Genomic DNA, 27,084 nt, shown 5'->3' on the forward strand with positions numbered 1-27,084 from the left:
TGATTGCGCACTTCCTTCATTTTGGTTTGATTACAATAACTCTTACTGTATATATAGCTTCCATTTTTAATCTAAGCGTATCAGTTACGTTATGGTAGTGTTGTGTAAATGTTATTTTCCTGCTATTGTGCTGAGGGTGCCAGATCTAGCCGCCCACACAAATCAAGTCCAATTCCAAAGTGATTCCATTTGCTCAAAGAATGTTTACGAATTCTAGGAAAAGCCTACAAATTCAATTTATGATGCGAGTCATCTGTTATTTTGACCATTAATGTCTCATGAATATTAGATTGCGAAATCAAGTATTTCTTTTTTCAGCATTTGTTTTTAGCTTAGATTTTGCAAGGTAAGTGCTCGGGATGCCAGTTTAGCATTCTGCTAGCTATTTAGCCTGCTCACTTATACCCTCTGCAGTTGGTAAATTATGTTTTATCCCAGATAGCACACGTACATCTGCAAGATGTCTGTTAAAGATCTCTTGATCTGGAAAGCATCTGCTGTGTACAAATGTCTGGCAAACATCTGTAAGATGTCAGTTTTACATATATAATATATATACATATATTTTTCTTTGGCCAGGCATTATGGCTTCCCCAACCACCCCTTCAGTGAACTAGTTTAGCACACTGCTAACCAGTTAGTCCACTAGCTACCTTTGCAAATGTTCAATGTTAATTTTTATATCTATTATGTTTTTGTTTGGCCAGGAATGGCTACCCCAACTACAGTCTTCTAGCTTAGCAAAATTTTTTTTTTTTTTTTTTTTTTTTAATATATTTTAATTCAGTACCTATTATACATTTTTGCCTGGTCAGGAGTTACAAACAGCAACTGCAGCTTCCCTGTCAGTGGACTAGCTTAGCATACCATTAACCAGGGGTAATTCTAGGATTTTCAGCCCCCAAATTGTTGTTTTATATTTTTGAACAGTAAAAAATACAGTTGTTGTTTTATATTTTTGAACAGTAAAACAGTTATACTTTTTAGTTTGACCTGGTGTTACAAACAACAACAGAAAATTTGTGTATATTTCTGTATATTTTGTTTGGTCAGGCATTACGGCTACCCTAACCACCCATTCAGTAAACTAGCTTAGCACACTGCTAACCAATTAGACCACTAGCTACCATTGCAAATGTTCAATATACATTTTTATATGTATTAACTACAGTCCACTAACTTTACATATACTCTTCACAAATGTGGGGTTTCATATTTATTTATTTTTAAGGTATTTTATTTTAATGACTTATTATGATAGGATAGTGGAGAACAGACAGGAATGCATTGGGTGGAGAGAGAAGGGAGTGGAATTGGCAAAGGGCCACGAGACGGGATTCAAACTCAGTTACGCTATATGTCGGCACACTAACCACGAGGCTATCGGTGCTGACTATTTTATATTTTTATATAGTATCTATTATATTTTTTTGTTTGATCAGGTGTTACAAAACAACAGCCACAGCTACAGTATCAGTGAACTAGCCTAGCGTACCACTAACCAAATAATCCACTAGTTTAGCCTATACCATAAGGGCTGTCAAATGATTAAACACGATTAATCGCAAACAAAATAAAAGTTTAGGTTTGCCTAATATGTGTGTGTAATGTGTGTAATTATTATGTATATATAAATACAAACACATGTATGTATGTATTTAAGAAATATTTACAAGTATATGTACTTTTTAATATAATATATATTATATATAAATAAAAATATTTAGTACATAACATATTTCTCTGAAATATATATACATTAATTTGTGTGTATTTATATATTCATAATAATCACACACACACACACACACACATATATATATATATATATATATATATAGGCAAACTCAAACTTTTATTTTGTATGCGATTAATCGCAATTAATCGCCATTCAGTGAACTAGCTTAGCATACTGCTAACCAATTAGTCCACTAGCTACCTTCACAAATGTTCAGTATACATTTTGATATGTATCATGCTTCGTTTGGTCGGGAATTATTAACTGCTACCCCAACTTCAGTCTGTTAGATTAGCCTTTGCAAATGTTCAAAATTATATATATGTTATCATATGGTATCTATTCTTTTCAGTTTGATCAGGTGTTACAAACAGCAACCGCAGCTACCAGTGAACTAGTTTAGCATACTGCTAACCAATTAGTCCACTATCTTAGCCTATACCATTATACATTTTATATATATACGATTTTGTTTGTTTAGGCATTACAAACAGCACATCGCTAGCAAGTTAGTCTGCGGCTTACCTCTTTAAAAGGTTTATATACTTTAATATATATATTGTAACCCTTTCAGTAAACTAGCTTAGTATAAGTCAAACCAGTTAGCCTTTTTTTTATATCATTAACATTTATATATGTATTATGTTTTTGTTTGATCAGGATTTACAATTGGCTACCCCAACTACCCCTTTTGTGAACTAGCTTAGCATGCAGCTAAGCAAGCAGTCCATTAGTTTAGCAAATACCCTTCATAAATGTTTGCGTTTATATTTTTACATAGTATAGTAAAATTTTATACCGTTACAAATTTTTATATTTGTTTAGGCATTACAAACAGCTACCACTGTAACCCCTTCAGTGAACTAGCTTAGCATACTGCTAATTAGCCTGTTAGCTTAGCCTAAATCCTTTGGAAATGTTTGAATATTGTTGTATATGTGTAGATATATATAATGTTCAGCTACTTTTTCAAGGAATCAGCTTAACACACTAGTCAGTGAGACTGCTAGTTTAGCTTATACCCTTCAAAAATGTTTAATCACATTTTTATACATACTATACATTTGATGAGGCATTACAAATGGCTACCTTCATTGGTAGTAAGTGGATTTGGTGGTAGGATTGAATTGTTCATGATGCTATGAATCAAAAAAGATGCTTTTTAGTTACAAGATCATGTAGTTACAACATCTACCAGAAGAGGCTAACTGGATCAGTGGTTGAGGATGCACCCATTTCTGTTTTTTTTACTTGACGTCATACCTGCCAAATAAGAGACTTGCATAATCACCACAAGCTCAGATGTTGCACATTTTTTCTGTCTGTTGATATATTAAGCTTGCTTAAAATTTAATTTAAATCTTAAAAGCAGTGGGTTATATCAACAAGAGCAAACATGCAATGGCCTACATTTCTCAATTTAACAAACTCATTCGCTTCACTCTCTCAAGGCAGTATCCTGTTAGAGGATTAGATTAACTCTCTTCTACATTTCCTCCAATCAGATTCGAGGACACGGTGGCGACATGGGCCAGAGGGTGCTGATAAGAGATATGCTTCAGGGGCTTACCTCAGATCAGTTTATGGTTTGCCTGAAAACGGCCGTGGATTGTGTCTGTATGGCAACAGCTCGCCCTTGATCAGCAGCATTGGCCTTTCGCTGGTTCAGAGTTAATCCTGCCTTCATCTCATTATTGGATCTGTTGCTGTTTAGCTGCTCAGACCTGGCATAGCAATGGCATTGGCTTCTGAAAGCAACAAGTTAAATGCAGTCACCCTCAAAAGTCAAAGAATCACAGTAAACTGGGTTACTTATGTAGCATTTGATAAACCAGAAATACAGAGCTCAGATGCAAGGCATAGAGAGGCTAACAAAATTAGCATGTAGCATAGTGCTCCTTCCTGCTTTCTCTCGCTGTCAGCTCTGATTAGTTAATTACACGAAACCCAAATCTTACCAACTGGGTGTGAGAATGTGTTTTCTTTATGTTGTATACTTATATCTGTAGCTTAGCTACAGGGTTAATCTCTGAGGTAGGAACTGATGACGTAGGCTAATTTGCTAACTGCATTTATGTTAGCCCTCAAGCTAACTATGATTTTACATGAATCTCCTTCTACATCATCTGTAGTTTATATGAATCCACTCACTAAACTTCTCATATTGGCTGATAATACTGATAATACATTATATTGTTAGCTGTGTATGCTAACGCAAACTGTAGATTTGTTGTTTTTGAACCAGGGCAGTTAGCAACCACCCGGAACACCCTTGTAATTGCATAACAACCAGAACATCTTAGCATCATGCTGAAAAGACAAATACCACTAATTTTCACACATTTCTTAAGGATTTTATAGTATTATAGTATTTTTTATATATATACTGAGTAGATAAATTCTACATTGAAATCTTCAACATATCGTCCATTTTCCTCACATTTCCTCACATTAACCTGGTTAACAGCTCCCATTGTTTTTAAGTATAGCCTCATGAGGGGTAGCACTGTCCTTCAAGATTTAATCTCATTAGCCCAGTCCTGCCGCAATCCTAATCCACACAGATTGCTGAAGTCCGCTCTGAATGGTCTCTATCCTCACGGAATGACCAACATCTGCTAAACATTCAGGTAAAAAACTTGATTATAATAACTTTCTTCCTGTCTGGAATCTATCAGGTTATTTAGCATGATTATAGTTCTCTAAAAGGGAGCAATGATTTAGATCTGATGAGTGTTTTAGGATTAGCCAGTATATTAATCCTTGTTAGCACAAGTAAAATTGCATTTCTGAAAGTTTTTTTTTTAAAGTGGACTCACTTTGAATAGTTGAACACTATACAGTAAGATTGTAGCCTATACATTAATGCTGTTTAGCATGGTAGCTATTTCTTTTTTGAAATACGGTTTATGTTCACCAAAGCTGCATTTATATGATACAGTAAATCTGTGAAATATTACTACAATTTAAAAATGTCAAAATTTTATGGTGTAAAACCATTACTCCAGTCTTCAGTGTCACATGATCCTTCAGAAATGATAATATGCTGATTTCGTGAAGATTTATTATTGTTATCAATGTTGAAAACAGTTGTGCTGCTTAATATTTTTTGTGGAAACATTGATGCATTTTAGGATTTTCCGATAAATAGTCCATTTTAAAAAGGAGCATTTATTTGAAATAGATAGTTACAGAAGGTTCAAATGCTCACTGATGCTCCAGAATGAGAAACGATGGATTAAGAGCAGGGGGTGTCAACTTTTGAACAGAATGAGGATGTGTATTCTTATTTTGCCTAAATATCATATTTTTTCATTTAGTACTGTCCTTCAGAAGCTAAATAACATACATGTTCCCCTAGAAGACAAAATAAGTTAATTTATCCTGATTTTCAAATTCACAAAAAATTTTGTAAGGCTCTGAATGCATTGTGTTTCCTTCTGGAGCATCAGTGAGTGTTTGAACCTTCTGTAATAGTTGCATATGAGTCCGTTAGTGTGAAAAGATGGATCTCAAAATCATACAGTCATTGTTGGAAAGGGTTCAAGTACACAAAAATGCTGAAAAACAAAGAATCTGTGGGACCATAAGGTTTTCTGAAGAACAGTGGGCAGTTAAACTGTTCAGGACAAACAAGGGACTCATGAACAATTATCTCTAAACAACAGCTGTGGATCATTCAGTACTAAATAAAAAAAAACATGCATTTTGTATGATCTCTCTTATTTTGGTAAAATAATTAACATTTTGCAGATTCTGCAAGGTGTATGAAAACTTTTGACTTTTAACTGTACATAAGCAAGGCGAAAAAATGAATCTTTTCAAATAATACAAATAAAAAGAAAGCAAGTGCAACTTGTGAGTCTACTAATGGACTTTGTTTACACACAAAAATAGAACTTTGAATTGCATTTACAGTATATTTGCCATTTTAGATGCTAACACAGGTAGTTAGCGTCTTGGTCCACAGGGCTAAACTTGATTGGTGTGTTCATTTTGATTTGTGCAAAACATTTATTTAGACAGGGTTAGTGAATGATCAAAGAAGTGATTAACTGACTTTTGCTTGACTTCCTGAACACCCAGTGGAACTGTGGACTGCTAATCATGGCTGCCATATTGGGCCTGATCTGTGTTTCATAACATCATCATTCTTGAGGCAATTGGGTCCAAAATAATTTTAAGAGCATGCCTGTCGTGAGAACTAGTCTGCAGACCTACAAAAAATGACTTTCATTGTTCTCCATCAAGCCTATCACACCTCTTGTGTTTGCTAAAGGATGTGGCAAACGTGACATCATTCTATTTCTGAAACTGTTATGGGGTTTCCCTGGAAAATCGCCCTGATAGTTTGGATAAATAAGAAACCTCAAGGATGAAATCCTTGTCCTGGAAACAACTCCCTTTAAATGTTGTAGACTAACGCATATGAAGCAAGAATTAGCTTCGAAGGAGGGTCCTGGGTTTTAGGTTAAGCTTGACGAGGATGAAACATAATTAACTGTAACTCATTTCAGGTTAAGATTGTCTATTCTTACTCCCTGTTGAGTCAAACAATGGTAGTTTATAAAAATTTTCCATCATCAGTGTGTTTAAGAGATATTTATTGATTTGATTGAGTTTTGGCTTTCTCTCAGGATGTTTAACTGGGTGGTGAAGGTCGTGCCACATCCTCCCGATTCACAGGAGGATCTGGGAGAGGAGGCGATCACTGCGGTAAACCCACAAGCCCATTAACATGGTCCCATAATACACATAATGCACACCTCACAAATTTATGTGACTGTATTTAACAGTGCAAATAATCTGGTTGACACTAAATAGGGTCATGACCTACAACAAATGCAATTATTTTACAATCACAAGTTTATATAGTTATTTGTAGTTTGAGACCCCTAGCCTAGTCGTTAACATATTTGGTCTGACATAATGAGCCATTTGAGTGGGAAATTTTGGGATTCAAGTTTGAATCCTGCTTGCAACATTTTCTATACCCCATCCTATTTTCTCTTTCTCTATTATACCTATAAAATAGTTAAAAAGGCCCATAATAAATTCTAAAATGAATCTGAATGTAACTTTATTAATCCCTAGATATAAAAAATTATGTCAATATATTATTGTCTTGATGTCCTCATATATTAAGCCTCTAATTGTCTTAAATCTCCTTCTGTTTTTCTCTGAAGAATGGAAAACCATCAAATCGAGGTACACTTACAGCACTCTTACTGATTTATTGTGTTATAACATGATTGTTTATTAGATTTATTGTAAAATATATGGTCACACTTTGTATTAGGTGGCCTTAACTACTATGTACTAACATTAAATACCTGGAAGACTATGGATGTTTTTCTGCAAAATTTCTACTGCTAATGAGTTTGGAGTATAGTTTTAAAGGGATAGTTTACCCAAAAATAAAAATGACCCTATGATTTAGTCACCCTCAAGCCATCCTAGGTGTATATGATTTTATTCATTCAGGTAAATACAATCAGAGTTATATTAAAAATGTTCTAGCTTTATAATGGCAGTGAATGGGTGTTGGGATTCTGAAGTCCAATAAAGTGTATCCATCCATCATAAAAAGTGCTCCACATGGCTCCACGAGGTTAAAAAATGCCTTCTGAAGCGAATCAATGCATTTGTGTAAGAAAAATATCCATGTTTAAAACTTTATAAACTGTTATCACTAGCTTCCGCTAACTGTTGTATGTACATTTGCGAGAGAGTGGCATTTTATTGGACTTTAAAATCTCAACAGCCATTCACTGCCATTATAAAGCTTGGAAGACCAGGACATTTTTTAATGTAACTCAAACTGTATTCGTCTGAAAGGCGAATCATATACACCTAGGATGGCTTGAGGGTGAGTAAATCATTGGGTAATTTTGATTTTTGGGTGAATTATTCCTTTAAATTTTAGGGTAAGGGTTGGGTTGAGGTTACAATAAGTATATTGCATGAAATGGTTTAATACATAGTAAATAAGACCACTTTATATAAAGCAAAGCACTGTTTAAATATAGTACAGAGAGTCTGTATTTTTTCTTTTTGTCATGCAGACAAGTTCAGTTCAACCAAAACAGGCAGAGAGGAAGACCAATCATCTCAAACCTCAAAGGACAGGTGAGTCTTGACCGATCTTTCCTTTGAAGTACACAAAAGACATTCTCTATCTCTTTGGACATAAAACATGCTGAAATCTGTTTGTTTCAGTGTTCAGAGTGGTATGTTAAGCTGGATCTCCAACGGTTTTGCGAGCACACTGCCCCAACCTGCAGGGAGTCCTCTTCTTACGAGAGCCAACTCTGATGCTAAAGTATTGATTTCATGTCAACTAAAGTAGACTGATATTTAATACCATTTGGCATGCATATTAGTGTGCATTCAAAGCAAATGCACATGAATTTTTCTTTTAACTATTTTGCAGTCACTTCAGGATGAAGGATCTGCGGAAAGGTAAGGAAATGAATAGTATACTTATCAAGAACATCGGTCCACTGAGGAATAGTTGTGCTTGAAGAGTGTTTGACAGCATATGAGACTGTACAGTGAGGTCTCTCTGTGTGCCAGGGCTGGAGTTATTGGCTGGATCTCACAGGGAATTGGAAAGGTGGTGCCGCAGCCTGATGAAAAATACATACAGGATGAAACTCCACAATCTGAGGAAGTCACTGAGGTTAGCAAACTATGTGCGACTTTATTTGTATCAGAATATTAAGAATAACCAAAAAAAGATAAATATTAAATGATTAGAGATGTTTAAGAACAGATTAATGTTTATTATATTTAATATTTATGTATATGTGACCCTGGACCACAAAACCAGTCTTAAGTAGCATGGTTATATTTGTAGCAATAGCCAAAAATACATTGTATGGGTCAAAATTATCGATTTTATTTTTTTATGCCAAAACTCATTAGGATATTGAGTAAAGATCTACTCATGAAGATATTTTGTACATTTCCTACCATAAATATATCAAAACTTAATTTTTGATTAGTAATATGCATTGCCAAGAACTTCATTTGGACAACTTTAAAGACAATTTTCCCAATATTTACATTTTTTGAAATAAAAATAAAAATAAAAAGCTTTTGTAACAATATACACTATACCATTCAAAAGCTTGGAGTTTGGGAAAGAAATGATAGAAATTAATACTTTTATTTAGGCAAGGATGCTTTAAATTGATCAGAAGCAATAATAAAAACATTTGTAACAATGTTACAAAAGATTTCTATTTCAGATAAATGCTGTTCTTCTGAACATTCTATTCATCAAAGAAACCTGAAAAAAATTCTACTCAGCTGTTTTCAACATAATAATAATAAATGTTTTTTGAGCAGCAAATCAGAATATTAGAGTGATTTCTGAAGGATCATGTGACTGGAGTAACAATGCTAAAAATTTTGCTTTGAAATCTCAATAATAAATGACATTTTAAAATATATTCAAATACAAAACAGTTATTTTAAATAGTAAAAATATTTCAGAATTTTACTGTTTTGCTGTACATTGAATCAAATAAATGCAGGCTTGGTGAGCAGAAGAGACTTCTTGAAAAAACATTAAAATCTTACTGTCCAGAAACTTTTAACTGCTATTGTATATTATCTTTATATGATACATCTTTACAAAATGTCTTTTGAATTTCTTTGAAAATGAATAATTTTCTGCTGCTTGTTTGAATTTTTCTGTTTTAATTTACTTTTTCTTTTTACTTCAGGGCAAAAATAATGATTAACCAAGTAATATTTATTATATTTAATAAATGTAAAAAATGTCTTTAAGATTATATTTATTGTAAACAAAAATGATAAAATTCATTAATTAATATTAACTAAAAAAATACTATCAGTAGAAATCATCAATCTTTGTTTACTTGTCTGAAACTATATACTATCTTTAAATTAGTTAATTCATTAGAATTCTAAATTGTAACTTTAATCTTTAATCTTAAAAACATCAAATTCTTGCAAATGACAATGACTAATTTTCTGCTTCTTCCTTCATTTTCTTTTTCTATTTACTTCAGGTTTATGAGGCAAACGACCTCCCAGGTGTGTATCAGTCAGTCTGCATTAACAAAAACAACCAAAGCATTAATTGAATTAATGAACTCCATGGTGGGTTTACTATTAAAACTTCATACATTTACTGTGTACCTCTTACAACAGATCAGGAGCCTTTGCCACATATACCAGTAGTAGAACTGGTGTCAGAAGACGAGGCGTCTGAGGTGGAACCAGCCGCACAGTTCTCTCCTAAGTGAGTGTCAATTCTGTAAAGCACACAAGGGAAAAAGGTGACATTGTTAGGTGCAAACTGAGTGTCTTAAAAGAAACAGTTCACCCAAAAATGAACATTCAGTCATTAATTACTCATCCTCATGTCGTTCCAAACCCGTAAGACCTTTGTTCATCTGCGGAACACAAATGAAGATATTTTTGATGAAATCTGAGAGCTCTGTGACTCTGTGACCACGTACTGACATTGTTACAATAGGCCATGTGACAGTGGTTCAACCGTAATGTTATAAAGCTACAAGAATACTTTTTGTGTGCAAAGAAAACAAAAACAACTTAACTGAACAATTTCTTCTCTTCTGTCAGTCTTCGAAGCATGTTCACAAGACGCAGGGAACTATTCTTTTAAGCCAGTCACTACACTGTAAAAAATAAAAAACACAATTTGTTGAGTCAGCTTAAAATAATTTGTTACCCTGCTGCCTTAAAATTTTAAATTCAGTCAACTAAAATAAGTTTAATCAACTTGAAATGTTAAATTGGACTAAGTAACAACTTAGATATTTGTGTTTGCTAAACTTAACAGATGGGTAAGTAACCCAGCTGCCTTAAAATTTTAAGTTGATTCAACTCAAATATCTAAATTGTCACTTAGTATAATTAACATTTCAAGTTGAATAAATATTTTTTTGAGTTGACTGAACTTAAAATTTTAAGGCAGCCAGGTTACAAATTATTTTAAGTTGACTCAACAAATTGTTTTTTACAGTGTATAGCAAATCTCCGACAAACACTTTTGCTTATTTCAATGTGTGAACAGTGTAATGAGCTGGATAAAGAGCGGCCTCCAGAACGCTATACCACACCATGTTACAAGACCACCAAATTCCAGTTCTTCTTCCCCGAGGTCATCACAGTGCTCAAACAAAGGTACTGTTCAATCTGTATGTTGCAGAAAAACAGCTATATTTTTAAAGATTGTAACAGTTTAGCTTCATATTTGGTTTGGTTCAGTTTATTCACCTCCTCCAGAGTCAATAACCAGCGTGACGGAGATCGATTCAAAAACTCCCAGGTGAGTCACGTCAAATTTGATTCATTTTGCAATTTCTTATGGGAGGTAACACTTTATTTTGATAGTCCACTTTAGACATTCTACTAACAGTAAGTAAATTTGCAACTGCATGTTAACTAGTCATTAGAGTATTAGTAGACTGTCTGCTTAATATCTTCTAACACTCTTCTAAACTTTGCAAGTACATGTCAGCTTAAAATAATTTGTTACCCTGCTGCCTTAAATTTTTAAGTTGAGTCAACTAAAATAAGTTCAGTCAACTTGAAATGTTAAATTACACTAAGTGACAACTTGAATCAACTTAAAATTTTAAGGCAGCTGGGTTACTTACCCATCTGTTAAGTTTAGCAAACACAAATATCTAAGTTGTTACTTAGTACAACTTAACATTTCAAGTTGACTAAACTTATTTTAGTTGACTTAACTTAAAATTTTAAGGCAGCAGGGTAACAAATTATTTTAAGCTGACTCAACGAATTGTGTTTTTTTACAGTGTAGTTGCAAATTAATAAGAATTAGTTGACAGTTGCTAAGTTACTTATAGTTAGTAGAATGTCTAAAGTGGACTATCAAAATAAAGTGTAACCTGGGAAATTTGCCACTTTAATGTCCACTCGATGTCTCTGTTGTTTTCAGTATGGTGGGCTGGATTGTTCAGGGCCTGGGTCTGTCATTGCCACAGCCGGTGCTTAAAAACAAAGAAGACTGTTTGGTAAGCTCTGACTTTAATAGAGCTCAGGTTTAATAGTGTTTCCCCATACTGACTCCCTTTCTTTCCGCCAGGAGGATGGGAAGATTGTGCAAAATGGTGAGTAAGATGCCCTCTTTCAACACTGTTTACACTGTTTTTAATAACAAACTCAGTTTGTTTCCTGGAAACTCTAATGCGGTTTTAGTAGAATATGAAAACACATAAAGATCACTGCATGGGTAACAACATGACCCACTCTGTGAGACTTCAAAATACAAGTAGAAAACTTCAGGGTGAGCGGTTCTGTTGCAGTGTAGGACAAACTCATAACTCAGTCCATCTTCTCCTTCTGTTACAGGGGAGAGGACACTGAGAACCCTTTAAACAAAAGGAGAGAGAGCGCAGCACAGCATTACACAGTCACAGACAAATGGACAGTGGAGAGAGATGCATTTGAGGCATTTCAAGAAAAACAGTGACTTTGTAGCATTCTTGAATGGACCAGGCAGCTATGAAAATCTATTGAATGTAATGCCCGACCTTCTCTGTACTGTATAACAGATATATTTTTAATAACATGTACGTTTAATGTACTGTATAACTAGCCAAAAAACATATTTTTAATAACATTTGTGTTTAACTTGCTGTATAGCTAGCCAAAAACAAATATATTTTTAAAAACATTTATGTTTAACTTAAAATTAGACTCTGAATGTTGTATGAATAGCTGGCATCTCTCAGATGGGTGTTTGTTGTTGCAGCAGTGATCTTTATAAACTGACATTTGGATTGGCATGACTGTACATGTCTTAAAGCATTTATGATCCTCGTGAGATGTAATTATCATTCATTTCACTGCGAGTTTCCCTAGTTGGCTAATATATGTTAAAAATGTACTCAAATTAAATGAGTAGAAAGAACACATTATTTAAAGCATTTAAGCAAAAGTTGTATTGCCTTGACTACTCTACGTGGCTACTCTGTGGCTGCTTTTGAGGCTGCTTTTAAAACATGTACATTACTGTTTAAAGGTTTGGGATCAGTAAAAAAATTTTAAAATCTTTTTCAAAGTTAGTCTTTTATGCTCACCAAGGCTGAAAACCTATTATATTTAAAAAACCGAACTATATTTGAATATCTTTTAAGATGTCATTTATTTCTGTGAAGGAAAAGCTAAATTTTCAGCATCATTACACCAGTCTTCAGTGTCACATGATCTTTCAAAAGCAAAATAATGAAACGCTCAAGAAACATTTCTTATTATTATAATCTGCTATGCTGCTTAATAATTTTGTGGAAACATGATACTTTTTTCTGGATTATTTGATCAATAGAAAGTAAAGAAATACATTTAAAAAACAGTATTTATTTGAAATAGAAATATTTTGTAAATTTAGCAATGTCTTTTGTCACTTTTGATCACTTTAACGCATCCTCGCTGAATAAAAGTAATGATTTCTTTAAAAAAAAAAAAAAAAATCTTACTGACCTCAAACTTTCGAATGTAGTGTACACGTTTTGATTTATTGTAATTTAATCTGTATGTCTTTAATGTATATTAATATTTTATATACGTAATGTTATTTTAATATTGTATTAATGAATTGCATTAATAAAGCAAAATGCATAATTGCACTTATGTGTAAAGAGTTCAGTTTTCATTAGCAAATAATAATAATAATATTCCTTGGAAAACTCATGCAGATAACTCTCAACCACAGTAACCATAAGTAATAAAATAAAATGTTTGAGAGAAACATTTTAAAGTCCATGTAAAGACAACTGAGAGAATTGTTTCTAAACGCATTATAAATGTTATAAATGTATTGCTGAAAACACATTACAAAGATTGTGAACAGAACTAACTTACATAACTTCAGTACTGAATTGTGGAGTTAGACCGTTAAACAAGTTTTTACCATTTTTGTGTTCAGCATTTTTTTTGGGCGGGCTTGAAACAGGGTTGCCAGATTTTCACAACAAAACCACACTGTTGCTACTCAAAACTAGCCCAATTGCGTTTCGCATTCCGGAGGGTAAAATACACGTTTTTTGCCAGGATTCCCCTAGTAAAATTCGCATTCCAGGGCTAAATATCACATCATTGGGGTCGATTCATCCAGCGGACATAAAAAACCACCCTAGGCAACAGTGTTAAAGTAGACACATCCCGCTGAAAAAGGCGGATTTGGCAACTCTGGCCTGTGCAACTAGTATGGCCGCTCCCCATAACACTGCCCGCTCAGTCATGAGTTGCTGTCATTATTGTTAGTTACTACAGCCTACAGTTTGCTAGCTATATATGCCTTTGTCACGTACATGCATATTACCTGTTGTACAGCTGTGTAAATCCAATTAAACTGCAGGAGGGAGCATCCGTTCAGGTTGTAGCGGTATTTGACGGTTGAGAGAGGCGGGAGCTTTCCCGCAAGTGGGCGTGGTTTCAGCACCGACGGCAGACACGCCCCCAGCGCTTGAGAGCAGAGAATGCTGCTTATTTATTCAAGATTTTGAATTATTTTATTTACTAGGAGGATTTTTATCATTCAAATTTGGCTGGGTGGTTAATAACCAAAGTCCCTTTAAGGCAAGTCATTTCACTCGGCAGCCACCTTTGAAACGCCTCTGGGGCAGGCAAGTGCAGCTCCTCTCTCTTTGAATGGGGAAACATCAAATTGTTCACCAAGCTTACGATTAAATTTCATATCACCAATGCAATCTGGCAAGAACTGCCTCATAAATATTGTTCCTTATGCTCCAATAGCATTAAAAAAAGCTTATTTTCCAGGCTAGATTAGCCAGTGCGCATGCGCAGTACTGAGCGCACGTCTCAGAACGCTGTTTCTATGGCAACCGGGATTTCTAACGGCAGCTGCAGTGGTGCGTTGACTTTACTAATAAACGATTGGCTCTTTCATTAAGAAGGCGGGGCTTCGCGGCCATAATGAGCGTTGCATCTTTCCCCATTCAAAACTATACGAGTGACAAGTCTTGGGTGTTTTATAGTCTTTGTTAATAACACGTTTCTGTGGTGTGACAAACTCAGAACACATATTTAATGTTGCTTTACAAGGACTTTATAAAATGTTTTTATTTATTAATCTTACAGATGCTTCTTATTTTCTAAGCAATCAAATGTCATTGTGTTGAAATGTTTGAAATGTTAAAAGTAAAAGAACAAAACAGACTCTAATTTCTAATGTGAAGTTTTAAAACAGTCGTCAAGCATGGTTGTATCTTTAGCAGGCAGTGCTCAGTTAGCTCCTGCAGACCTTGTTCTTGAAGAGATTGACTCTGAAGATGAAGCTCAAGAAAAGGAAACATGTCCAACAGAGAACTCACAATCAAATTCACAACCTCAGTCCGAACCACAAACACCTTGGTCACCGGAACAGTCTCTTCCAATGAGCGTCACCACACCCTCACAAGCTCACATCGAACTGGAGGACGCAGAGACCCAAACTGCACGATGGACGCCCATGATCGAGAACATCAGGAAAGAGGCAGAGGACACCGCCATATTAATTATGGAGGAACGGTAATAACTTTCTCTCTTGCTGGAAGCAGTGGCAGCTTGATGATCAAGTATTTGTATCAAGTACTCACCCTCATGTCGTTCCAAACCCGTAAGACATTCGTTCGTCTTTGGAACACAAATTAAGATATGTTTGATGAAATACGAAAGCTTTCCTTCCAAGGTCCAGGAAGATACCAAGAACTTAATAGTCCATTTGACATCAGTGGTTCAACTGTAATGTTATGGAGCTACGAGAATACGCGCATCCATTGTAGTACTCTCCAAAATGGCGCTAGGGTGACATGGAGAAGAATAATTATTGAATAAAGTTGTTATTTTAATTTTTTGCACAACCAAAAGTATTCTCATAGCTTCATAAAATTACAGTTGAACCACTGATGTCACATGGACTATTTTGTCGATGTTCTTGGTACTTTAATAGACCTTGAAAGTGGTAGGACCCTTGCTGTCTATGGGGGCTCAGAGAGCTTTTGGATTTCATCAAAAATATCTTAATTTGTGTTCCGAAGATGAACAAAGGTCTTATAGGTTTGGAACGACATGAGGGTGAGAGAGAATTTTCATTTTTGGGTGAATTATCCCTGTAAAGGAAGAGTTCAGCCAAAAATAAAAAATTGCTTAAAATTTACTCACCCTCAGGACATCCAAGATGTACATGAGTTTGTTTCATCATCCGAACAGATTTGGTGAAATTTCACATTATGCCACTTGCTAACCAACTGATCCACTGCAGTGAATGGGTGCCGTCAGAATGAGAGTCCAAACAGCTGATAAAAACATCACAATAATTCACAAACTATCAATTAACCTCTTGTGAAAGAAAAAGCAGTATGTTTGTAAGAAACAAATCCATCATCCAGGCATTTTAACTTCAAACCTTTGCTTTTAGCTAAAATACAAGTCTTCTATCCATTATTATCTATAATATTGCTTTCTCCAGTGAAAACGTAGTCCAAATCAGGAGAAAGATATGCACAGATCAAGCACCGTTTACAAAGAAAAACAGTCCAAAACAGTTCCAAACAAATATGTTGGTGGATTTTGATGTAGGAAGACAACAAGGATAAACTTTTTCACTGAAAGAAGCATTATGGATTATGGACTCATATTTTGGCCTAAAGTGATGGTTTTAAGTTAAAATGGATTATAGTCTCGATGGATTTATTTCTTACAAACACACAGCTTTTTACTTCACAAGATGTTAATTGTTAGACTGAAGTTTGTGTGGATTACTTGTAGATAATTGTAATGTTTTTATCAGCTGTTTGGACTCTCATTCTGATGGCACCCATTTACTGCAGTGGATCCATTCGTGAGCAAGTGATACTTTTTTTCACATCTGTTCTGATGAAGAAACAAACTTATCTACATCTTAGATGGCCTGAGGGTGAGTGCATGTTTATTTTGGGGTAAACTATTCCTTTAAAAGTGAAAAACAGACTTATTAGTGGTGCTGTTCTCTGGTGCAGGTTGATACAGGAGCGTCTGGCAATGGCCCGAATGGCAGAAGAGGTGGCACGGCAGACAGCAGAGATGGCTGTCAGGGAGTTGGCACATGCCCGGTTTGGCATTCAGACCATTGCGGAAGAGCCAGAAGATGTTGATCAAGAGTAATTAATGCACACCAACAAAAAAATCAATCAGACCAATCCCTCTTAAGTGTGTGATAAATATTTATATTGTATATGCATACATATAGAAAAAATATGTTGAAAAATGTTCTGCTTCTGAATATTTTTTGGAAATCATAATACACTACTATTCAAAGTTTCGGGTAAGCAAGATTCAAAATGTAAGTTTTATTTGTTACAAAATACTTAAAATAAGTGCTGTTCTTTTTAACTTTCTATTCATCAAAGAGTCCTAATGTTTTCCACAACAAATGTGACCCTGGACCACAAAACCAGTCTTAAGTCGCTGGGGTATATTTGTAGCAATAGCCAAAAATACATTGTATGGGGCAAAATGATTGATTTTTATTTTATGCCAAAAATCATTAGGAAATTAAGTACAGATCATGTTCCATGAAGATATTTTGTAAATTTCCTACTGTTAATATATCAAAACTTAATTTTTGATTAGTAATATGCATTGTTATGAACTTCATTTGGATGAAGATTTTTAGATTTTTTTGCACCCTCAGATTCCAGATATTCAAATAGTTGTATCTTGGCCGAATATTTTCCTATCATGGCAAACCATACATCAATGGAAAGCTTATTTACTCAGCTTTCAGATGCTGTATTTTCTCAATTTTGAAAAATTGACCCTTATGACTGGTTTTGTGGTCCAAGGTCACAAATATTAAGCAGCAAGACTGTTTTCAACATCTAAAACTGATTGTTTTTCAGTGACCAATTCTTGAAATTTCACCTTTTGTCTATCTAATATTAAATATCTGGTAACATGTTTGATTTACATACCAAAATCTTAATAACTTCAATGTTTCTGTCACAGATTACAAGTGCTGCAGGAAGAGGAAAGTGATATAGAAGTCATACGGAATCAAATTACAGAGTAAGACATGAAATTATCATAATATAATCGTGAACAGCTAAACCAGCAATAACCAGCATAAATATAATTTCATGCTGGTCTAAGTTGGTCTTTTCATCTAGAAAGACTAATTTTTGTATTATAGTTTCTATAAACTGTTGTCATGCTTTCACGGATTATCTTTAAGTGCTTAGTCGTTGTTTGCGATACAAAATTAAACTTAACTTACCGTTTCTGTATTTGTATATCTGTGTTTTATAATAATATGGCCACATATAATTACAATACACGCATTTCCGGTGCACTGCTTAATATTACAAAATTATGTCGTGTCCTAGCAACCCCATAGCATCCCATAGAGGCGCTGGGTGTCCTCTCAGCGGTTGCTATAGTTACTAATAGCGCCTCTGATGCTTGTTTTCTGCCTCGTCTCTGTGAAGAATGGCGCAGGTTCTTCACTTCCAAAATGAACATTTTTATCGTGCTGTTTAATCGTGTCAACGTATCATACAACTTCAGTCGCGTTATTTATAAACAAACGGTACAAAAATGGATGGATATGGACACTGCGTTACCTGATGCGCTCAGAGACCGCGTCTGATTTCTGTGTAAGTTAATTAGAATAACACGAAGATAACGCGCGTAACGCTAGCTTTCTGCTTATACTATTTTGGAAATGTTTAAAAGAGATTTTGGATATTTTTAAGTCAAAACAGGTACATCTCAATCTGTTGTTGCTCCATCATGCGAAAACTGTGCTTATGTAGGCTTATACATAGCTGACACAGATTTGTTAGTTGCTTACCGATGTGATTAGCTTGTTTATATAATAGCTGATGTCATGCCTTGTGTATCTGCAGGTGTGAAGTACCTTCAGTTAAAGAGTTTGTTCCAGAAGGACAAGAAGCAGAAGCCGTAGACACTGCGGTGATTGTTGAAACTCCTGTGGAGGAGTTCAAGTCCTCTTCACCTGTACAGGAGGAACCAGAGGAACCAGAGCCCGAATCTGAACCCGAGCCTGAGCCTGAGGTGCTTCATGACGAGGAGGAGCCCAGTGACAGTGAAGCCGAAGAAGAACCTGAACCAATCACTCAGCAACCTCAGTCCATTACCAGCACCTCCGTTTCACGAACTGATTCACCGGTACTTCGTTCATACTGTCCATCTAACTTGAAACTTTATTGCTCTGACTAGGACTTCTTGTTAGTCCTTCAGCTTTATCTCTCTTATAATAATTATTATTTAGTGTGTACACCAAGTTCATAAAACTCCCTCTGGAGTTAGACTGAATAAAGTATAAGAACAGTGCACCACTACTGCAGATTTTTGCCTCTCTGTGTTACAATGTTTGAAATAAATGTCTCATATTTCTGTTATTTTGCTTTGTGTAGGTGGAGAGTACAGCTCCTGAAGAGGAAAGCAGTGGTGAGTGTGTATCTCAGTCACTCAGAATAGATTATGTAAACACACTGATGCTAACATGATAAAAAATCACAGAATGACATCCCTTTATTTACAGTTGAAGTCAAAAGTTTACATACACCTTGCAGAATCTGCTAAATGTTATCATACAAAATGCATGTTATTTATTTATTTAATACTGACCTTAATAAGATATTTACATATAGTCCATAAGAGAAAATAATAGTTGCATCTATAAAAATGACTCTGTTCAAAAGTTTACATACACTTGATTCTTAACACTGTGCAGTTACCTGAACAATCCACGGCTGTGTTTTTTTGTTTGTTTGTTTAGAGATAGTTGTTCATGAGTCCGATGTTTGTCCTGAACAGTTAAACTGCCCGCTGTTAAGAGCCGGGGGGGTGAAAACTTTTTGAATTTGATGATCAAGGTAAATGTAACTTATTTTGTCTTCTGGGGAACAAGTATCTTCTGTAGCTTCTGAAGCGCAGTATTAAATGAAAAAATAAAGATATTTAGGCAAAATAAGAAAAATGTATACATCCTCATTCCATTCATGCATCGTGGGCATCATGAATAGTTTCATATGAGTCCCTCAGTTTTCCTCAGTTTAAAAAGATAGATCTCAAAATCATACAGTCATTGTTTGTAAAGGGTTAAAATACACAAAAATGTTGAAAAACCAATTTGTGGGACCTGAAGGATTTTTCTGAAGAACAGTGGGCAGTTTAACTGTTCAGGACAAACAAGGGACTCATGAATAACAAAAAAAAAAAAAAACACAGCTGTGGATCATTCAGGTAACAACACAGTATTAAGAATCAAGTGTATGTAAACTTTTGAACAGGGTTACACTATTATTTTATCGTGTGGACTATATGTAAATGTATTTTATGTGAAATATCTTATTCAGGTCAGTACTAAATAAAAAAAACATGCATTTTGTATAATCCCCTATTTTGGTAAAAGAATTAATATTTTGTGGATTCTGCAAGGTGTATGTAAACATTTGTCCTCAACTGTATTAATGCCATTGCATTGTAGTTCACATTAACTACGGACATGTTCCACTAAAAAGTATAATGCAAACCAGTATCTTTTCAAGCACAAGTGTGTACAGAGATTTCTGTAAACAATACCTATAATTTTCCACTATTACTGCAAATTTTCAATATAAAGAAAGCTTTTTTTGGAAAATATTATTTGTGAAAATATATGTGTAATAATATTTTAAACATTTTTAAAAAAATAAATATTAAATAATGAATGTAGAAACTGTGTAGACATAAATTCTTCATTTTCAGTCCTGTGCCAGTGAAAATGTTGGCACTGAAAGTAGAAAACTAAACTAACAGCCCAACTAGGCAAGCAAAAAATAAATAAATAAATAAAACATCCTTTACACTGAGTTCTGGTATATCTATTATTGGTATGATTTATTATTTTGTTATACCTAACAAATTTCTGTTTGTGAATTTTTTTTGCTTGAAAAATGTTCTTGTGCTAACTTTCTTTAAAATCAGTGTAATTTGGTTTGATATTTTATCTAATTTAATACGTTTTGGGCAACCTGATCTCAGGACAAAAATGTACCTGTGGGAACTTTTTCGCAAGATGCGAAATACGTACCAATAAGTACATATCATTGCAAGTTTCCAACAGAAATAAACACTAGAGGCTGTATAACAGCAAGCACTTGTAATCGGTTTTGTACACAATTGTTATTTTTATAGCTCCATAAGTTTCACTTTCCGGTGTTGTGCTGAATTCTGATCCCCACAGAGAATTATTACCCCCTAGTATTGGTAGGTTTAGGGTTAGGTGTGGGGTTAGGATTAGGCAGTCATGTAGGAATTTCAACAAAAGGGGGTAATAATTTGGCAGGAGGTTGAAAATGGGCACAACTTCAGACGTAACAAGCTTGCTCGGTAGCTCATCTGAGCAGATTCTTAGGGTGCAGAATCCCTGGGTACAAATCCCGTGAAAAACATGACTCATGATGAAAGACCTGAAAGATGAGAAATCGAAAAACAACCTAAAACGGCATGCTTGCGATTGCATTTTTACATCACATTTGCTTTTGTTCATACTACCGGGTAGGTTTAGGTGTAGTGCAGATGGTATGTTATTTTAAAACGTCAAGGAGCATTAGAGTTATAGCGCCACTCAGCTTCAAGTCAGACCTGCGGTGATATACAAAAACGTCACATAAAACATACACTATGTACATTCGTCTGTTCCAGGGAAAAATCTAACACTCTTTTAGTGCCACTCACTGGCCATTTCTGTTTGAAGCTGCAGTGATATGCATTTATTGGTACGTGTTTCGCGTCTTGTGAAAACATTCCCACAGGTATGTTTTTGTCCTGAGAACAGACATTATTCTCAGAATGAATGACAGAGCATCATATAATGTAAACATGTCATGTAACATACAATATAATTAAATATATGCTGCTTTCCCCACAGTCCCTTCTAGATGTGATGCACTGAAGAGATGTTTCATGCGTGTACCATATGCACCACAGGCCCTTGACAACTTCAACCAGTTTCTGACAGACATCGGCTTCACTTTACCCAAAGTGCCTTCCATGCCCAATCTGCCCCCTGCTCTCTCTCAAATCACCCAACAGCTGCCGTCGCTCCCTCCTCAACTGGCACAGCTGCCGCAGCAAATTTCCCAGCGATTCTCCAAAATCACACCACAATTCCCAAACCAGACGCTTTTTAGCGCTCCTCAATTTCCCAGCTTCCCTGTGCAGCTATCCAGCCTCTCGCAACAGCTGTCCAACATTCCACAACGAATATCCAACCTCCCGCAAAAGGTGTCCAACTTTCCACAAAGGCTGACCAGCATTCCACGGTTTTCCATCTTTCCACAACAGGTTTCCAACATTCCGCAACAACTCTCCAGCATTCCGCAAAAAATCTCCAGCATTCCACAAAAGATAACCAGCATTCCACAGTGTGCCCAGCGGTGCTACTCTAACATTCAGAGCCGCCTCAATAAGCTTAAGCCGGAACAGGATGCCCAAGGAGCAACCGCAGAAGAGTAGGGATCTGGAGTTGGACCGTCTCGTCCGCCAGTCCCCTCTCCATTCCCCCCGTACCCCTTCGCCCTCTTCCCCCAGCTCCGTCCTAGACCTTCCCAATGTGCCCTCTTACCCCCGTCTGCCACCCATCACCCCTTCCAGGCAGTTGTCAGGCGTCTCCAACCCTGCCTTCCACATTGAGGACGACCCCACCTCTGCTAGACCCTCAGGTGATCCACACTGTCGCCTTTTTTGTTAGACTAGTCTGTGCTGTTTTGCTTATGCCTTGTTGCCAAATGTGACTTAGTGAAAATTAGGTTGTGGTGCCTGTAGTGACCAAAGTGACCTCTTTATGTTCCAATCATTGACCCCAAGCTCTGAGGTACATTTTACCTCAAGGTAAGTCTTGAAGAAGATGCTACTAAAGGTTTCAGTGTCAAGGTTTCTTGTATGTTTCTTTATCAAGTATCGTCTGATCTCCAGTGAGCTCCAGATTGAGTGTGCACCCAGCCGTGAATGTGGAAGATGTCGATTCTGATCGAGGGAAAGGAGGAAGGAGATCTCGCCCCATACCACCAATAATAAACCCACAGGACCCTAACCTCAAAACCCTCACTGTCCCTGGTGCCCGTAAAGCCAATCGGACCAGGTAAATCTGCCTTGTTTGATTAATCAATGAATGTAGAAAACCTCAGAGAAAAAGTGTGGTTACATTAGCAAAAATTCACAGGCAAAAGATCTTTTGGATTTTTGGGTGAACTATCCCTTTAAAGCCATGTGTGATGTACACATCCAATCAGTGTTATCGACCTCATAAATATGCAAATCATAATCCAGTGTTTACAAATGTACAGGGATTAAATCTGGAAACCTGACTACTCAACAGCATGAAGTGCTGGATTACAATAACATTGAATTAAGTTCTACTGTGAAAAGTCCAACTGATACAGAAATATTGATATACATTTTATTTTTTGTTTCTTTTCTGTTGTCTGTGCACACACACACACTCACTTATGCACATACACATATGTCACTGGATGCAACCAGTGTATGCAGAGACAGAAAACCCCAGACAATTTGGACCAAGATGTAAGATGCTTAAATAAGTCTGTCAGAATAATCCACTCCATATTCTCCACTTCATTTTGTGCATTTGTGTGCATAAATATGTATAGACTTTCTCATTACCTTATCATATCTAAGGTTTCTTTCCATTTCATTTTTCAGTGCATTTATTGTAACTTCTCCTGTTTTTGTGATTAGTCCTGTAGAGCCCCATCATAACTTGTCGTCTTCTTACAGCAAAAGACTTTACTCACAAGATGATGAGGAAGAGGAGGAGTTGGAAACTGCAGTCCGGGCCTGGCCAAGCCAGAGTAGCATCTCAAGCGCAGATGACGGGTAACAAATAAATATTATTTTAAAATGTGAAATTAGAATGAATGAGCATAGAATGAGCATTATAGAATAATAATAAAAATGTTTCTTGAACAGCAAACCAGTGTATTAGAATGGTTTCTGAAGGATCATGTGACACTGAAGACTGAAGTAATAATGCTGAACATTTAGCTTTGAAATCAGTTATTTTAAATAGCAAAAATATTTCAGAATTTTACTGTTTTTGCTGTACTTTGGATCAAAAAATCCAGACTTGGTGGGCAAAAGAGACTTTTTAAAAAAACATAAAAAATCTTACTGTTCAAAAACTTTTGACTGGTAGTGTAAATAAGGGATTGTTTTGGTATGTTGTTTTTTTGGTAAATCCATTAATTATCTTGTCATCAGGCTAAATCAACGGCCAGCCTCTTCAGCCAGCCAAACTAGTACTGTAGTAAATGAGAGGTTACAGGAGCTGGTCAAGCTGTTCAAAGAGAGAACAGAGCGAGTCAAAGAGAAGCTGATTGATCCAGATAACTCGGATGATGACACACCACCTGCCTGTGAGTTAAACCCAAAATATCACACCAAGTGGCATTTATTGTAAAGAACATCAGCAGATATACACAAGCAAATTATTTCCTAGAATGAATATGCTGACAAAACAACACATGTAATATGCTTAATCAAGACATGAAGTGTTTGGGCGCTGGTTGTCAAACATCATTTAATGAACATAGTTCCTAATTAATGTGGGGCTAGTTGATTAAACAAATGTTGAGAAATGCTATAACATTATTTCTTTGCACATGCCACAGTTGATTTTTAATATAATAAATGAAATTAGTACATTTTAAGTGTGACTTAAAGGGACAGTTCACCCAAAAATTAACATTTTGTCATCATTTACTCACCCTCATGTCATTCCAAACCTGTGTACGTTTCTTATGTTGAACATAAAAGAAGATCTTTTGAAGAGTGCTGGTTATCAAACAGAACGAGGTCCCTTTTGACTTCCAGTATTTCTTTCCCTACTATAGAAGTCAATGGGGACCAAAAACTGTTTGATTCTTCATAATTCTTCGAAATATCTTTTTTTTTTTTTGTATTTAACATAACAAAGAAACTCATACAGGTTTTGAATTACATGAGCGTGAACAAATGATGACAAAATTTTAATTTTGGGTGAACTATTCCTTTTAAAGTACACATACCTTTGAGGTCTACTACAACTTCAAAGTGTATGTAACCAAATAATATGGTCGTTTATGAACAGCCCCAGCTAAGCAAGCTCCAGCTCCTCCTCCTGAACCTCCAGCAGAGCAGAAGACGGAGCAGGAGGTCCCCGAGGCTTCTGCTGAAAAAGAAGAGGAGAAAACAAAGCTCCTGTGCTGTAAAGTAAAACCTCAATCCAGGATTGGTCGGCTTATGCGCTACCGTTTTCCATCCAGCATTGACCCTTTCACAAGTGAGCACTCCTCTCCTCTCTTTGGAGGAGGAATCATGAAGACTTGCCTACAACTATCCATATATTAGCTGTCTTGGCATTCCATACTCGCACATAAATAAAATCAGTTACTGATTGTCCTTGATTTTTTGTTCTGTTCCTCCTGCGCTTCACATTCCAGAATAAAAATTTCCTGATCATTTACTCACCCCCATGTCATCCAAGATGTTCATGTCTTTCTTTCTTCAGCTGCAAAGAAATAAAAATTTTTGAGGAAAATATTTCAGGATATTTCTCCATATAGTGGACTTCAGTTGGAGCCAATGGGTTGAAGGTCTCAGTGGGGGTTCAAAGGGCTCTACACGATTCCAGCCGAGGAATAAGGGTCTTATTTAGTGAAACGATCTGTTATTTTCTAAAAAAAAAAAAGTTTAATTTATATACTTTCTAACCACAAATACACATCTTGTACTAGCTCTGCAATGCGCGTCTACAACTTCACGCATTTCATAATCACGTTGGAAAGGTCACGCGTGGTTAGTTCTTCATCTGTGTACTTTGGTTCAAAAAGGTACGGTGAAAAAGTCAGTCTCATTTTCTCCTCCAACTTAAAATAGTCCAACATCATTGTTTTACCTTTTTTTGTAAAGGCCGTTTAACTTTCTTTGCATGTTCGCTTTGTAAACACTGGGTCGGTACTTCTGCCTACATCACGCGTGACCTTTCCAATGTGACTACTTAATGTGCGAGGTCGAGCTAGTGCAAGATGAGCATTTGTGGTTAAAAAGTATATAATTTTTTTTTAGAAAATAAATGATTGCTTCGCTAGCTAAGACACTTATTCCTCAGCTGGGATCATGTAGAGCCCTTCAACCCATTGATCCCCAATGAAGTCCACTATATGGTGAAAAATCCTGTAATGTTTTCCTCAAAAACATTAAATAAACATTTTGGTGCAAATTTATTTTCCATAAAACTAAACTGAAATCTTCTATTTCTCTGTATTCTCTGCAGATCTGATCTATGTACTTTGGCTGCTTTGTGTGTCTTTGGCATTTAATTGGAATGCGTGGATGATTCCTGTGCGTTGGGCATTTCCTTATCAAACACCAGATAACATTCATGTGTGGCTGTTGATTGACTACTTATGTGATGCCGTCTACATACTGGACATCCTGGCCTTTCAACCCCGACTGCAGTTTGTGTATCATGGAGACATTGTGGTAAATATAGACAAGCGCAAAATGTTAGAATATGTGAAGTAAAATAAATCTTTGGTGTTTTTCACCTGGTGTTTTAAAAAACTGTTTGTTTCTAGTCCGGCAAGAAAGAGATGAGAGATAATTACATCAAAGCTGTACGATTCAAGGTAGTAAGACATTAACATTTCATTAAAGGGGTCATTGGATGCAAAACTCACTTTTACATGCTGTTTGAACATAAATGTGTGTTGGAAGTGTGTGTACACAACCACCCTATAATGATAAAAATCCACCCAGTGGTTTTATTTAATCCCTTTAAATGATATTCCCTTCTTCAAATCAGGCCATTCTTAGCTTCTTGTCTGTGTGACATCACACCAACCAAGGCTGCTCCCACGATTGATTGATTGACATGACCGTCTTACCTTACATCCGCCCTGAGTGAGCTGTAACAGTCCACCATTGCTGACAAAAATGGCTCTTAAGCGATTGAGGTGTTTTGTTGTTGGATGTAATAATGATCATAGCAGTCGTTATTTACTCCCAACATCTGAGCCGCTGAAGACGCAGAGGATTAACGTTACTTTTGTTTTTGAAGGGAATACGCTCTCTGATCTACCTAAATGCGTCTATGTTCGCACGAATCATTCGTGATCCAGCTTCACCTACAGCAGAAGTGAATATAATAATGTGCTTTCCTAATAATGTGCTAGTTAGCAAGTTTCGTGGCTAAATGTGGCTAAAGTAAACAGGATGGCTTGTAGCCCCACAGAAGAGAGGGGCGGGGTGAGCAGAGCTCATTAGCATTT

General features: G+C 35.9%; 1 protein-coding gene across 1 annotated transcript in view; it reads left to right on the forward strand.

Moving 5' to 3' along the window:
* Nucleotides 1-4,281: 4,281 nt before the first annotated feature.
* The window catches only part of LOC127157072 (cyclic nucleotide-gated cation channel beta-1-like), a 29,976-nt gene continuing 7,173 nt past the window's right edge, over nucleotides 4,282-27,084 (forward strand). The window contains 27 exon segments of the mRNA XM_051100302.1: nucleotides 4,282-4,368; nucleotides 6,376-6,454; nucleotides 6,925-6,946; nucleotides 7,804-7,867; nucleotides 7,958-8,060; nucleotides 8,172-8,200; nucleotides 8,315-8,420; nucleotides 9,781-9,805; nucleotides 9,923-10,013; nucleotides 10,812-10,921; nucleotides 11,006-11,066; nucleotides 11,703-11,778; nucleotides 11,850-11,874; nucleotides 15,001-15,295; nucleotides 16,765-16,905; nucleotides 17,753-17,812; nucleotides 18,652-18,934; nucleotides 19,183-19,216; nucleotides 21,684-22,270; nucleotides 22,272-22,476; nucleotides 22,730-22,895; nucleotides 23,297-23,338; nucleotides 23,552-23,650; nucleotides 24,035-24,189; nucleotides 24,903-25,094; nucleotides 26,088-26,296; nucleotides 26,392-26,442. Of these exon segments, the coding sequence (XP_050956259.1) occupies nucleotides 6,377-6,454; nucleotides 6,925-6,946; nucleotides 7,804-7,867; nucleotides 7,958-8,060; nucleotides 8,172-8,200; nucleotides 8,315-8,420; nucleotides 9,781-9,805; nucleotides 9,923-10,013; nucleotides 10,812-10,921; nucleotides 11,006-11,066; nucleotides 11,703-11,778; nucleotides 11,850-11,874; nucleotides 15,001-15,295; nucleotides 16,765-16,905; nucleotides 17,753-17,812; nucleotides 18,652-18,934; nucleotides 19,183-19,216; nucleotides 21,684-22,270; nucleotides 22,272-22,476; nucleotides 22,730-22,895; nucleotides 23,297-23,338; nucleotides 23,552-23,650; nucleotides 24,035-24,189; nucleotides 24,903-25,094; nucleotides 26,088-26,296; nucleotides 26,392-26,442 (3,309 nt within the window). The 5' untranslated portion in view covers nucleotides 4,282-4,368; nucleotide 6,376.

Source organism: Labeo rohita, chromosome 25 (assembly GCF_022985175.1).
Source record: "Labeo rohita strain BAU-BD-2019 chromosome 25, IGBB_LRoh.1.0, whole genome shotgun sequence".
Taxonomy (NCBI): domain Eukaryota; kingdom Metazoa; phylum Chordata; class Actinopteri; order Cypriniformes; family Cyprinidae; genus Labeo; species Labeo rohita.